This window comes from Thamnophis elegans, chromosome 1 (genome assembly GCF_009769535.1).
Source record: "Thamnophis elegans isolate rThaEle1 chromosome 1, rThaEle1.pri, whole genome shotgun sequence".
Lineage (NCBI taxonomy): Eukaryota > Metazoa > Chordata > Lepidosauria > Squamata > Colubridae > Thamnophis > Thamnophis elegans.
The window spans coordinates 155,155,807-155,171,574 of NC_045541.1; the positions used below are offsets into that span (position 1 = coordinate 155,155,807).

Genomic DNA, 15,768 nt, shown 5'->3' on the forward strand with positions numbered 1-15,768 from the left:
ATATCAAAAATTCTGCCTCCAATTTTCAACAAGAGTGGATCAGTAACTGTTCTAAGAGACCCCAAAGAGGCCTCAGGGCACACGAGTAGACAGTATACATTCTTTCTGGTAACCTACACTCAGGTAAAGTAAGGATTAACATAAGGCAAAAATCAGGCAGAAAAAAGTAGCCTAATCAAGGAACTACCAAAGAGAAAACTACATTCCCATCAAAACTGGCACGGCAAACTGCTGCATATAAATAGGAAACAAATTCCACTCTTCCTTGCATTGGTGATATTACTAAGTTTGGGTAATGAAACATTTGCAAAAAATTCAGAGAGCGCCAAGGATTCTAAAAACTAAGTACAACAAAATGAGTTCAAGGTAGCATCCTTCTGTAAATAACTTTTTTTGCTGATTGTAAGCTACAGCTTGGCAAAATATTGGAGAGGATATTCATCCTTATTCTTTGTCACTTGCTATTAAGCTGACATGGATCGGTATTGGGAAATTGTATCAGTGGTGATTAAAACTAAGTACTGTGTTAATTATTACATTAATCAGGGATACGGTGGTGCAGCGGCTTAAAGATGTTGGATTTGCTAGCCAGGGATAGCACTCCAGTGGTTCAAGCCCATGGCACCGCATGGTGGAGTGAGGTCACATCATTTGTCTCTAGCTTCTATCCACCTAGCAATTCGAAAGCATATAAAAATTTAAGTAGATAAATAGGTGCCACTCTGGTGGGAAAAGATCGCAGCATTCCAAGTGGAAGCAGGAGCTGGTGCTGAACCTGCTCAGATGCAAGGTGAGGTCGGCAGAAGAAAACCCGAAGGAACTGATGTCTCCCAAATGCTGCTAGCCAACTGGTGCAAAGCCCCTGTGGTGCACCGTGGATAGCACGCATGCGTGAACAAATGAACTAGTAATCTTTAGCTTCCCAAACTACTCTGTGGTAAAAAGCATTGTAGACTTCCCTGGCTATGTATGCCATACGCTATTTTTTCTTTTACCTTAATCATTTAATTATTTAGATTAATTCATAATTCAAGTAATTAACGATTCAGTAAAAGAATTACAAGCATGAATCCATAGTCAAGAGTTCTTGCATGCAATAGTTACAAAAACATACATTAATACTAAACTGCTGCTGATATCACCTTTCTGTTCAGTGGATATTTTTATTGTTTGTTTTATTCTTCAATATTCTATTTGGTGTGCTTTCTGGCTTTTGAAAATGAAACTTTCAAAAAAAATTATCTAGTAATATTTCAATTTTTTCTTCCTTCTCCCAAGCATTCATCCAATCAGCAAGAGTTTTTAAAAGATTTATGATACAAATATTTTTGTAAATGTTATGAAATCTTAGTGCCGGAATTTGTCCAATTTTTATTCTTAGCATTCTTTCCTTGGTATCATGTTCCTAAGATTATAACTACATAAGATGCATCAATATTTGCCAACAGGAAATTGCAAAGGATGAACTCCAGACGAACAGAGATACAGCATTTGATCAAATGACAAGTTTGACATGTTCTATTAAGTTTATTGAGAGAGACAACTATGAAATAGATAGAATGATCTTCATTTTGAATGGAGAGAATGCCCGGTTAAGAGCTGTGAGTATTTCGAAAAAGGAATAGTTTTGCATGTCAACTTTTGGCAATGCCATTTTGTGCCCATTGCTACTTTTCAGTGTTTTGAATTATATAAGAAAAAATGTATTTTGCATGGGGTTGCTAAACTAGAATTATTGGCTAAAATGACATTATAATTTATGCATGTTATGACACTTGATTATCTATGCCAGTGGTTCTCAACCTTTCCAATGCTGTGACCCTTTACTACATGACCCCCAACCATAAAATTGGTGCCTCGGTTCCTAAGACCATCAAAAATAAATGTTTTCCGATGGTCTTAGGCGACTCCTGTGAAAGGGTCATTCGACCCCCAAAGGGGTCCCGACCCACAGGTTGAGAACCACTGATCTATGCTCTATGCTCTTTGTTTCCTAGTAAATTAATTCTACAATATTTGAAGTTTTTTTTTAAATGTCAGGGGATCTTAATTATTTGCTTAGTATTTCATAGCACGATGTTTACTTTTAGGAATCTTTTGAATCAGATTTCTAAAAATTACTGATGTGTAAATCTTGGAATTCTGCAGGGACTGCTTGTTAGATGGGATGGAAGGAGCAGTTTCTATATCAGAAGAGAGGGGCATGGATTGCATATGATTTGCAGCCTATTTTTCCCAAGAGGTATATAGACAGATAAGGATTATATGGAAGCAGGGGTGAAATTATCCTGGTCCGGCTGAACTGGTAGAGACAATTGTCATTGGTTCTGCGAGCCAATCGTAAAAAAAAAAGCTTCCGAGAATTGCACTGCTCAGCTGTGAGCCGCATGATGATTGGAAGCTCCCCCCCTCCCTTTTTTGAAGCATTTTTCTTGCTGGTTCAGGCAAATAGGCAGGGAAAAATGCTTTAAAAAGTGTGTGTGTGGGGAAGCTTCCGACAATCGCGCAGCTCATAGCTGATCCATGTGATCATCACAAGCCCCCCCCCCCTTTTAAAGTATTTTTTCTTTTTTTCTGGCAGGAAAAAATGCTTTAAAAAGTGAAACAAAATTGGCCACACCCACCCAGTCGCATGATAACCCCTCCCCAAGCCATGCCCACAGAACCGGTGGCAAAAAAGTTTCGATTTCACACTGTATGGAAGATATTGATATTGCTATCAATTCCACTCCAACTTTCTTCTGTAATTCACTGGCTTTGTTTGAATAATCCATTAAAAGCTGTGCCCATCTTCCATGCAGAAATAAAGCATATTCTTTGGTTATAATTATTTAATAATCTGGTTTGAAGATTATAGGAAGTGTCTGGCAAAACAGAAAATGCAAACATCCACCTGAGATGTGTTTAGATTGATAAAAGTAAAATGGGACTATATTTTGTAATAATGGAATGAAAGCATAGGATAATTGGGAGGTTTTAATATTAAAGAAAAAAAAGATGATTGGTAGGCAGTCCTTGGGAACATGGGAAGCAGTGTGAAAGTAACTCAAGAGAGAGTAATAGAGTGTGAAGGGCCCCTCCAGCAGTTATTTTGATGATCAAATGATGTTTTAAGAAGTTGTAATCCATCTAGGAATGGGTGGCATATAAATGTAATAATAATAAAATTATAGCTTTAAGAACAGATGTTAGATTTGTTGCTGCAGAATATATGTTCAGTTTTGGATTTTAGAAAATATAGTGACATCTCCAGCTAGAGTGGGGGAGGAGTGAAGAGACTGGCAAGCTTAGAGACCTTGCATAGCAGGAAGTGACACAAAGCTGACCAGAATCCTTGAAACCCTTATCTGACTGTTCCCAAGAGAATGCAGTCAGTCTGGCAAGTTTAATGTCAGTGCAAGGAACCAGAGCCGTTCTGTGAACTGACCAGAATACATTTTTAAAAAATTGTTGCTTGCCTGTTTACAAGAATCTCACCAGGCTGACTGCATCAATAGCTTCTACATTAATGTTTTATTTCTTTGGCTGTATCCTTATAGGGCATTGAATATCTCAAAGAAGATATATCCGCAATAGATGTGGAGGCAAAGACCTATCAGTTAAAGAGACAACAAATCCAGCAATGTACAAAAGTTCTTTATGGTGAGTATTATGTGGCAGGAATTTCTACTCCAGCTGAATTTTTTTGTGTAAAAATGAATTAAAAATGATCCACAACAAGACCTATGTGTGGCTTTCCTCAGAAAATTCTAGGATATGGCTTCATGACTATTTTTCCTAAATTTAATAGAGGTTTAGCTCTTGTACCCATAGAACTTTAGCCCAAAGGGAAATGGATACACTGCATACATGACTGGTGGCAGATGTTTGCCAGTGCTGTGGCATCCCCTTTTCTTTTTGAGGTATAGCAATAGCACTTAGCACTTAGACTTATATACTGCTTCATAGTGCTTTTACAGCCCTCTCTAAGCGGTTTCCAGAATCAGCATATTGGCCCCAACAATCTGGGCCCTCATTTTACCCACCTCGGAAGGATGGAAGGCTGAGTCAAACCTTGAGCCGGTGAGATTTGAACTGCTGAACAGCAGCTAGCAGTCAGCTGAAGTGCTGTATTTCTTGGAGTGTAAGACGCACCTTTTTCCCTCAAAAAAGAGGGTGAAAATCTGGGTGTGACTTATACACTGAATACAGCATTTTTGGCCTCCCGAAATCTCTCCCCCTTTGAAAAAAATGCCATGCATAGCCTTTAGGAAGCTTCCAGAGTGCTCCTGGGGGCTGGGGAGGGCAAAAAATGGCCCATTTTTTGCTCATTTTACCCCCCAGACCCCAGGAGCACTTTGGAAGCCTCAATTTGTGGTAAATAAGAAACCGCTGTAGTGTTTCCACGAGTAAATTACACTAACAGTCTATTAATAGAGGGCCATGAACTTTAACTTTGCTGTTGCTTACTTAACCTGTTAACTATTTTTTTCTTTCATATATGTAAAGTATGACAGGTCAATTGGATTGCAAATACATGTAGAATCTTATAAATTTTGGACCTGCTTTACAAGGGGAAAAGCTATTATTGCTGCCGTAGATTTGTCAGTGTTCAACTAGGGGGGATAATATGTGTTTTGTTATTTCTCTTTTTTAATTTACATTTTTAATGTTTTGTTTAGTTTTCTTTTGTCTCTGTTAATTTTTTTTCTTTTGTATATTAATCTTTTGAATAAAATAAAATTAAAATTAAAAATATAATTACTTTTATTATCATGACTGTTAGATGCTAGTTTTCAAATAATGATTGAATCTGAACACCATCATGGAATCTTAAGGGAAAAAAAGACATCACTGAGAAGTTTTTTCCCTGCAGGAAGGAGTAAAAGATGTTAAAAAGGAACTGAAGTTGAGGGTCCTCATGGTACCATCAGTCTCTCAAAACAACCCCTTCTTTAACTGCACTTTAAGCAATTAGATGTCTCCCTGTAGACTCTGATATCATTTAAGAAACACATCTTATGTTAATTTGCTTTTTAGAAATTCTGGCTGTCCTACAGTTAATAAATGTTTTAAAATGTCATATAATATGTTATTGCATATTTAAACATGCTATTTTTTTCTTTAAAATATATATTGTCATCTATTTTTATTTATACTATCAAATTCTTGTTTTAGAACTGTTTATCAAGAAATGGAAAAAGGAAGAATATCTGCAAGAGGTATATTATGATATTACCTGGAGGTGGTGGAAGTTTGGATAGGGGACAATTTATGGTTAACATCCTAAACATCCATTGATTAATGTCTGATTTTATGGATGGCAACCAGGAGGATGTGATGTATAATCCCAGTTACATTAAAATGCATAATCCCATTTCTATGGTACTTCATGTATTTTGTATCAAGGATGCAAAAGAACTATATATTAAAAAAGAAAAATAAGAGCCATAGTTCCTTTCAAATGGCAACCTTTCACACGATTAAAAATAAACTATTAGTTTAGCATAAACTAGGGCTAAATTAGGGCTAGAATACCATTTGAATTGAGAAAAAAAAACAGTAAAATTTAATTCTGCTAATTTGGTAGCCCGTGATGCTTCAGTGATTAAATGCAATCCTCAGATGAAAAGCTGACAGCTCAGAATCAGGACTTGAGTACCGCAGCATGGGGTGAGCTCCCGTTAACTTGCTTCAGCTCCTCCTCACCTAGCAGTTTGAAAGCATGCAAAGAAAGTGGATAAATAGGTACCAGATTGGTGGGAAGGTAACAGTGTTGTGTGCCTGGACATACAGTCATGCTGCCCACATGACCACAGGTGTGTTCTTCAGACAATGCTGGCTCTCTTGGTTAAGAAACAAATATGAGCACTGCCCCCTAGAGACAGACATGACTGAACAGTAAAATCCTTTACTTTTACTTAGCTTGTTACATATTGCTCTTCATGATAGCAAGAAAAAAAATGGCTCCCTCCCCACCAGTGTAGCTTTGCTGAGACTTAAAGTACAGCTACTGTTTAAGAAAAAGCCATTTATGACAGCTGCTTTCTCTTTTTAACAGCTTTATCTGATTAATCCAATTAAATAGAAAGCTCTTTTAACTATTCTAAGACTTGGGATCTCATATAATTTTAAATTTAAGGAATCATTATGCTATACCTCTCCCACTATTTTTATATCAAACTTATTTACTTTCTGTACTTCCCCCAACCCCCATATAATTCATGCTAAATATTTTAGAACAGTCCAAGTATGTTTTTAAAAACTGAAGAAAATCCAGATTGTCTTTCTGCAACAGAACATCTATTTTCTCATTGTTGTCATCCTATTGCAGTTATTTCTTAAGTACCGCCATGAGCTCTTGATTATTTTGGAAGAGTATGTCAGAAGAAGTAGAAAGAGAAATATTAAGGTTGATTACGTTCATGAAGGGCTACAGCTAAACTATGAAGAGATGGATTCTCTGTTAAGAAGCAAATATTTGGAGGAGGCTGACAAAGTAAGCATTTTGGGGAAGTGCCAAATGTTTGTTAAAAGTACCGTATTTTTCAGAGTATAAGAAGCACTTCCCCCCACCCACCCCTAAAAGAGGCTGAAAATTTGGGTGCATCTTATACTCCAAATGTAGTTTTTTCGAAGCTTTTTTTCAGCCCTAATGAGGGGCTAACGAATGACGCATCTGTGCTTTGCCTGCTTTTCTCATTGCTTCTCTCTCTGATGATCAGCTGTGCATTAGAAGCTGTTTTTTATCCCCAGCTAGGGGATAAAAAGCTTGTGCGCTCAAAACCAGCAAACTTACGTGCTGAAGCTGACCAGACTAAGGATGCTAGCCACATGAACACTTGATAGGCAGAATCCCCTCTCCCCCCCCCTATTTTCCTCCCTAAAAACTAAGATGTGTTTTATACTGCGGTGTGTCTTATATTCTGAAAAATATTGTATGTGTTGGAAAAGCAAAAATTACCTTCTTCAAAACAGATTCTTCAGTTTCTATAGGTCACAAAATGCTAGAAAAAAGTGTCTTACTCTGTCAAGTTTAGAATGGCAGATGCTAGTTTCTCAGCACTATTTTTTTATTTGGGTGTTAGGACAAAATACCATATCCTTTAATAGCACATTTAGAAAGGAACACAAAGTATGCAAGTTGGTTGCTACTAAGTGTTTTAAAAAATTATCTACCTGACCAATAAAACTATACTTTTTCCTCTCTAGGAGGAAGGGGGAAAAAAGGTAAAATCCAATCATGAGCAAAAATTAAGTTGCTTTTAACACGGTTTCTCTAATACAAACTCTGGAAATCCCAAGAACTTCATAAATGGTTGTTTGTGGCTTTGCAGAGTTTCTTTTGATTCTGAAGAAATTTTGAAGAAAGAAATGCAATAAAAAAGTAGAATATAATTTTTTAAATAAATCCTTTTATATACTGTATATGAAAAAGCTGTGTTCTATTTAATAACTAAGTGCTTCAGCTATTGCAATTCTTAAATATAACAATTGCCTTCAACTTCTGGCAATTTTATCCATGCAGTTTTCTGAACAGCACTGTGGAAATTATTTTCCTTGGATTTTTTACATTTCCTAATTTATTCAATAGCTCTGGGATTTTCTGATGTCTTCAATACAAATACTATTTAGGTTGAACTCTGCTTAGTTTTTGTTTTTCAAATAAAAGGTGGCTCACAAAAACCTTGCTTAATTCCACCTTAGAGCAATATAACTTAAAATCAGTACTAGATACTCAATTGAATTTCTAAAATATGTATCTTAAAGTAACACCTTACAGGAAGCCAATCATATTCTGAGCTATAGCTTATTTAAAAAAGGAAAAACAGATGAGACAAACTGCTTTAACCATTAGACAACCTAAAATCAGTAAATTGTCATTTCCACATATATACCTAGAATTTGCATGGACTTCCAAGATCTATTAATCTTTTAAAAAACATTTTCTGTGGCTGAAAACAATCCTCACATTTGTTTCAGTAGTGGCAGACAATCATTTCTTTCCTGTTTATTATACTTGAGAGGTATTTTTTTAAAAAAAATCTGAGTAAAACTGCTTGTGGATTTAAATGTGAGAACAATGTGCTGAGTATGAGATGAAGAAGCCTACAACCCATGACAAATTTTTAACAGATGCTTTATTTATTTTTTCATTTGTCAAATTTATAGGCTCCCCAACTTCAGAACTCTTAGCAGCTTCACAAAATTAAAAATAAATTGTTACACATAAAACAACACACAACATAATATAAAACATAACTGGCATATCTGGTTATTCACTACTAGAAGTGGAACCGCATAAACTATCTAGCCGCCGAACTGGAGACAGAAAATATTTTTTAAAGATCACCTAAAAGGGTGATCTTTAAAATTTATTTATTTATTTATTTATTTGCAGTACATAACTGAATCCTGGTGTTCCTTTTTAAATGGAAATTCTGTCAATGTGTTTGTTGTAAAAGAGGGACAGGTGTTTCATAAGCTCTTTCAAACTTGAAATATTTCACAAACAAATTCTTAATGCAGAGCAAATATTGCTACTACATAATTTCTATCTCATATAAATGCTTGGTCAGATAAAAGTGTTTGTATAATATGTTATGTCATTTTGTTTTTTCTCTCTAGGATAAAACAGACTTGAATAAACTGAAATTAGAATACTGAATCTTTTATTCTTCTATGAATGCAGATTCAAACATGTAAGAAAATACTGTGCTGTGAAATCAATAAATTACACTATTTTCAAGTATGCTGTACAAATTATTTACACATAACAGACAAATGTAAAACAGATATACAGAACAAGACTAGAGACTTAACTGCTAAAATCAAGGGCTTCTGTAGCTGATAAAGAGTCTTAAGGCATTACACACACTGGGTATCCACACTGTTTAGAAAATTTGCTTTCTGGTTGGTACAGAGTTGTCCAGTTTTGATCCTCAAAAAAAGAAAAGTTTTATTTGAAAGCTGATCCATAACAAGCTAACAACTAAGGTAAGGACAGTTGGATCCAAGAAAACTGACTCTCTTTTATACATTACTTACCCAGACTATTATTAGTTACAATTAACGTCCATTTGCTCCCTCAGATAATATCCGGGATGGCTCGGTGTATTTTGCAGTTAGCAAATAAAAAAGGGCTGGTGCGGGCACCAAGGCCAGCAAAGGCAAGTCCTGATAAATGTTGCTCAGCTTGGAAATGGAGATAATTCCATAGGCATGCAGCAGCCAATGGCTAAACAGAACGATAAGCCTTTTCTTCCTGACAAGCAGATCTTTGAAAGTCTTGAAAATAGAAGACAAGATATTTCCATTAGTTTTTATTTGTATAGTAATCTACTTACAGGTACAACTGGAATGTGAGATTCAGGGATTCTGTTGGAATAACTTTTCCATCCTGATAATAAACTGTCTCAGCAAATACTCCCAAAGCAATAACTGATTAGCTTCAGGGATCAATTAGAATCATTAAAGGAGAAAAGTCAAATTATTTTAACCTTTTATTCATTTAGGAATTTTGATGAAAGATTGGGTTTGAGTGCACAATCTTCCTCGGCACAACAGGCTGAGAGATCACATTCTTGAAAACTGAATACATTTTAAAGGCTTCTTTAAAATGTTCGTAGATTTTTTTCCTAGTCAGTGTTGGCAGGGCAAGGTATCCAGCAACTTTATGAAAATCCTAACTGCTGGAGAGAGAGAGTTTCTGTTCAATAGATCCAACAGATTCAGTAATTCATTTTTTCTCAGATGGTGCCTATAGGATACTAAACCAATCAGCTCCCAGAACCTCACAGCCTATTGACAGTTAATAATTTTGCTAGTTGCAGTGATTTACTTACTTCTACTTCAGAAGCTGATAGATAGACAACCAGGGTAACAAGAGATAACACTATGATGATATAGGGGAAAGCATAGTCTGGAAGAAAAAAAGAAAGATGTTATACACACTTTTATCATCTTGGTTAAACAGAATAGATAGGTAAGCAATTTGTTTTCAAAATACTATATTCAAGAGGAAATCCCATTGGATTTAGTGAAACTGCCCCCAGTAAAATATATCAGACATCATATTCTGTTATAGTTCTCATGTGATGCATTGCTTTCCTATCCTCTGATTTAAGAATAAAAACTCTAATCTCAGTATTTAAAGATTTTCTCCATGATTTTAGGATGCAGTGAAGCTCAGAATCTACCTACCAGTAACACATTTACATTCATGTTTACTATACATTTTATAAGTATCACCTGGTTTACATATAATGGTAAATATGTGTACATTCCATGATTTGTTTGGTTTTTATTTAATTTGTGGTGGAAACCGAGACCATGGTAGCTTAGTATTTGGGAACTGAAGTCTATTCTTTTAATATAACAAGATGTTTCTTTCCTGCCACTTCCAAGCTGGGCTGTGTGTTTCGTACAAGAGGGAATAGAAAATAACTTACAGAGCAAACCACCTCCAACAGCCTGAAGCACAGTCAGAATTGGGAAGAAGTAAAGAGCTGCGTAAATGCTCTTAAATCTATCTGACTTTCCCAGCCCACAAGCAATCTTCTTTACCAGCAGAGGACGAAGCATCATCATCAATACTAAACAGAATGCATAGTATATGAATACAATGGTGTAGCTGAAAGAGAAGGTTGTTAAAATTAGCACACTGTGACCTCAAATTCCTAGAACTAACAGTTGGATAATAAAATCACTGACAATTTCTTTTCAAATTGTGGAAATAAGACAACCTGCCTATCCTAAAAGCTCACTTCCTCTTTCCTTTCAGCAGCGTTTTAGATCTTCCCTATAGCATTATATCAATATTCTACTTTCATACTAGAGCCAGGCTTTGGCCTATAGACAGATCAGAGTTCTTGATAAGGTCACTTCTTGTCCCCTTCCATGGGAAAGGGATATCTATTGTATTCCAACAGATTTGTTTTTTAATCCTATTCCCATTTTCCTTAACTGACAACCCCAAACAGATGAGGAACGGCCGCAAATTTGTTAAACAAAAGTACTGCAATAAAGTTACATCGTATATTGCTCATAACTCAAGTTTTTAAAAAATAGACAAAAAGAGTCTCATGTTTGTTCCTCGGCCATCAGTTATTACACTGAAAATCAACTGCAGTAGTGACAATAATTAAACTTACAAACCAATGCCATTTTACTTAGAAATAAACCACCCTCAATCTAATTTTTTTTGTGTCTGATAGAAACCATTAAAATTGAAATAACGTGACTGTTACAATGAAAACGTCTTGCCTTTTGTTCAAAGTATTAGGAGATCAGTACAGAAGTTAGAAGTATATACTCACAGAGGATAGACAGCTTCGTGGGTACAGTGAATGGTGGTAACATAATCAGGACTTGGATTGTAAAGCATGGTATACCAGTCAGAAAGCATCATCACTCTGCATGAGCGGATGTGCAGGGAGCCCATGGGATCACTTACAAGCAGGGTAACAATTGCTGCCACACTGCATTCAATTAAAGCAGTGATGTGCTGGAAAAGAGCACTGGAACTGTTGAGAAAAGATAAAAACAAAAGTGCCATAAAACATTAATTATCTTATTCTTAGGGAGTGTTGCAAAACCTTCAAGATGAGATCTCTCTCATAAGTAGCAGGCAGGATCTAAGAGCTTTTTTCTCCACGTGAAGGAGGTGTCTTGGCTTTCCAGATTTATTTGTTTTATTATAGATAACTTTGGCGATTGAGTTAACTTTTGACAAATCGCTCAATATTTTCAAAAATTGATTCAAAAATCAAAAATGCCCAGAGTTTGAGAAAAGATAAATGTTTTAAATAGTAAATGTGACACTGCATTATATAAATTAATGTAAAGGTTCCCCTTGCACATATGTGCTAGTCGTTCCCAACTCTAGGGGGCTGTGCTCATCTCCATTTCAAAGCCGAAGAGCTAGTGCTATCCGAAGATGTCTCTGTGGTCATGTAGCCGGCATGACTAAATGCCAAAGGTGCATGGAACGCTGTTACCTTCCCACCAAAGGTGGTTCCTATTTTTTCTACTTGCATTTTACATGCTTTCGAACTGCTAGGTTGGCAGAAGCTGGGACAAGTAACGGGAGCTCACTCTGTTACATGGTGCTAGGGATTTGAACCATTGACCTGATTGACAAGCTCAGCATCTTAGCCACTGAGCCACTGTGTCCCCATCATATAAATATATGCATATGAAAATACAGATAGAACATCACAGCTTTAAGTAATAACAGTGGTAAATCACTCATACGACCAACCCAATTTTACAAACTTTGTGCAGCAGTTAAGCAAGCACTGAGGTCATTAAGCAAACCAATGGTTCCGTATGGGGCCAGGTTTGCAAAAAACTGAAAATAAACCGTTTTCAGCAAAACCGTCATGAAACATGATCATGTGACCACGGTACATTGCAAATGGCTATAAATATGGGCTTATTGCTGAGCACCAACAGGTGAAAGGGAGGGGCAGCCATCAAATCTTCATAACTAAGTTATAGGGAGGTCCGCTGTAACTGAATGGTCACTAAGCAACCAGTTATAAATCTAGTTCATGCATTAAAATAATAGTACCAGCAGGTGGCAGCACAAGGGACACCTGGTGGGGCTTGGAAACTAAGCTGAATTAGGCCATACTAGAATTTGTATGGGAAATTTATAGACTCAGGATTGTAGGCTAGAGTGAAAAACTGAAAAAAAAACTTGAAAAAAAGCCAATGCATATTATTTCTGCACTGTTGCAAAATACTTCTGAAAACTACTACTGCACTGTTACCAAGAAAACTGCAACTGTATTTTTATAGCAAGTGAGCTGAACTAAAAATGTCTTTATATTTTTTATGATAGTATTGAATTTCCCAATGTGGTGGGTTATATTTATTTATTATTTGATTTATATACCACCCATCTCACTGTCTAATAAACTGGGCAGTTTACATTATAATAAAAGTATAAATATAAAAATGATTAAAATGAACAAGAATTAAATAGAGGCTAAAATCCAAGAGGACAAACATAGATACATATGTAAACATCTCTTTATAAATAACTGATTTTTTACATATTTAGTTGAGAAGTTAGTGCATTTTAAAGTTAAATATTATTAAGCTAACACCTTATTTTGTTTTAATATTTACCTCTTTTTCCCTGAATACCATTCAATGAAGAACCAATGCAGAATGAGAGGTAGCATTGCCATAAAGCCAAGATAAAGCCAATCATAGCGTTCTGGGGAGCCCGTACATTCGCGGCAGATTTTATAGGGATCACTTCTTTGTCCTCTGGGACATACCTGTAAAGTTTTATCACAATCTATTTTATAAAGCCTTTACTTCATTTATTTAAAATGTTTTATCTAGTTTTCCTATCTATTTGATTATTTACATAAAAACAATTCATGGAAACATTCAGCCCAACCTTTTACCAAGTCATGTCCAATAACAACATACCCTTGTTTTAAATATTTAGAAAAATTGCCAAACGTACAACTCACCCCACAATCACCATGAATTTCAGTTCCATTTATAATTTCCAATGTTCTTCCACAATAGAGTCCAAGGCAGTCTGGCTGAATTTCTACAACTTGCACCAAAAAATAGTGAATAATTCTTGAATCTTTCTATGACACTTTTTATCTGTAAAATCTCACCTGATTTTATGCAATTTTTCTTATACCATAATTATTAAATAGCTCCATAGAAATTGCACTCAATCAGCCATCCTAGTGCTGGTCTTTGCAAGGCTTTCATATACAGTAATGATTTTAATAAATTAGAGAAAGCAAGACTAGGTTAACATATTTAGTTGACCCTGTGCTATGTGTTGCATTCTCTGCTAACAAGGACAATACAGCATTTGTAGATTTTGGCCAGAATGCAATAAGTTCAATCGAACACAATTACCTCACATTAAACTTCTATGAATACCCTGATCTCAATTCTTGTGGGGGGGGGGGGAGAGAGCCGGGTCTTTACAGTCTTCTAGAAAGAAAGCAGAGGTGGAGCTGTCTATATCTCAGGAGAAGGTTGAGACAAAAAATACAACAAAGAAATCAATATTCCTATTGCCTATCAAATGACACTGCTTCATGGACCAGAAGTATGCCCATTCTGCTTCATCGGATGGGAGAGGCAGAAACCACGCGGGAACTTGGCCTCATGAAGGGGGACAATCAGCACCTTGAACTGCAGCAGAAATTTATTGGGAGCCACTGCAATGAGATATTAAAATTAATATTTCAAAGACAAGATAGTGAAGACATGTATACATGTAAATGGGGAAAAAACTAGAAACATGTATTTCTTATCATGATGAAATTTTATCAAAGATTAAAGAATGAATAGAGAATTTTTAAGACATGCAAATTCTTGCAGAAAAGTACTGGGTAGCATATGAAGTTGTTTAAAGAACAAAAAAAGAATGCACAAAGCAATTCTGGCTGTGGTGGAGCAAGGATGGTTTGGGAAGCCAGACTGGTATTTGGGACCTAAATTTATATTATCTCTGAAATAATAGAAAATATATTATCTTTCTTTAATTCCTACTTTATAACCTTTTTTGGCTTATTTCTTACCCTTTGTCTAGATTTTGCTTGATGTTGCGCAAAGGGAGTGCCATGATGGCATCTATGTATTTCCTTATTTTACTGGATTTATGTTTACCTTGCCTTTAAGTCACACAATGTCCAGGTTTACACAGTACCTGATAAACAGAATCCCATTCTAATCATAAAGATCAGAAAGAGAAACCAAATCTACAAAAAGCCCCCATATAATGACAAAATTTAAGGAGAGAGAAGGAGTAGCATCAGTAAATTACGCAAAGCACCACTTTTCGCTCGGTGGTGAAGCAATCGACCCTTTTCTGTAAAGCGATCTTCTCCGGGGATATTGGGAGGATGGTCCTCTTTCAAATGAGGAAGTGAGTGGCATTCAAGCCACGCGTATAAGCTACAAACAAACCCGCTGCTATTGTTCCTAATAAACTAGTCGGCCTGGCCTGTGGGACTTCAGGCGACATTAATGCTGGCCACAACCATAGCAAGACCGTCTCCACAGCTCAAACTCACCCATCTTGCTCCAGTCCGGCCACGACGGAAGTACAACAAAGACTCGGGATTTTGACAGCACACAAATATCCAGCCAATCAGCTGCCGACTCAGATGCCGCAACCCCTTGCTGATTCGATTAACTGCTTGCCCTTAAGTAGGCGGAGAAGCTAAACCCACAAGCTGTTATTTGTGTTCCATCTCCCAGGTCATGTGACGATATTCATTTCCTGCGCCGGAGGAAACTTAATGGTGAATGGCGGAAATGCCCGAGTAAAAACGCCGTACTCTTTTTGCCCGTAGAGTTAGAAATAATGAAGAGCTACTCCCTTAAATATATGAAATAGCTGGAAAAATCAACCTCAGCCAATTTTTCCACTAGATCTGTAAAATTTAATCTGGTGAAGTTAGAATATTTGAGCGTTTTTAAACTATCTAGTATTCTATTTTATCTATCTTGTCTATCTATTCAAGTGTAGTCTATCTAACAAATTTATGTCGCCCAATAATCTATGCCAGCAACTAGGAATTATGGGTGGATAATTATGTAGCGTTGTTTCAATATCTTGTCATATTAGTCAGGTCTTATGTTATAATATTATAAACGAATTCCTATTTATATGATTTAATAAAGGACTTTTTTATTAAATGTGCAACAAGAATTAGAAGGATATTTAAATATAAATGAACATTCTGAAAGTGTATTGCTCTTTTGGGACACTTAGATACACTGGCTTTTTAT

General features: G+C 36.1%; 1 protein-coding gene across 1 annotated transcript; it reads right to left on the reverse strand.

The window, feature by feature from the left end:
* Positions 1-8,101: 8,101 nt before the first annotated feature.
* JKAMP (JNK1/MAPK8 associated membrane protein) lies at positions 8,102-15,661 on the reverse strand. Its single transcript, XM_032235940.1, has 7 exons — positions 15,048-15,661; positions 13,473-13,561; positions 13,117-13,271; positions 11,298-11,504; positions 10,431-10,612; positions 9,825-9,901; positions 8,102-9,267 (listed from the first exon to the last, which is right to left on the reverse strand). The coding sequence occupies exons 1-7, from the start codon at positions 15,049-15,051 to the stop codon at positions 9,049-9,051; spliced, it is 933 nt and encodes a 310-aa protein (XP_032091831.1). The 5' UTR covers positions 15,052-15,661; the 3' UTR covers positions 8,102-9,048.
* Positions 15,662-15,768: the final 107 nt, after the last annotated feature.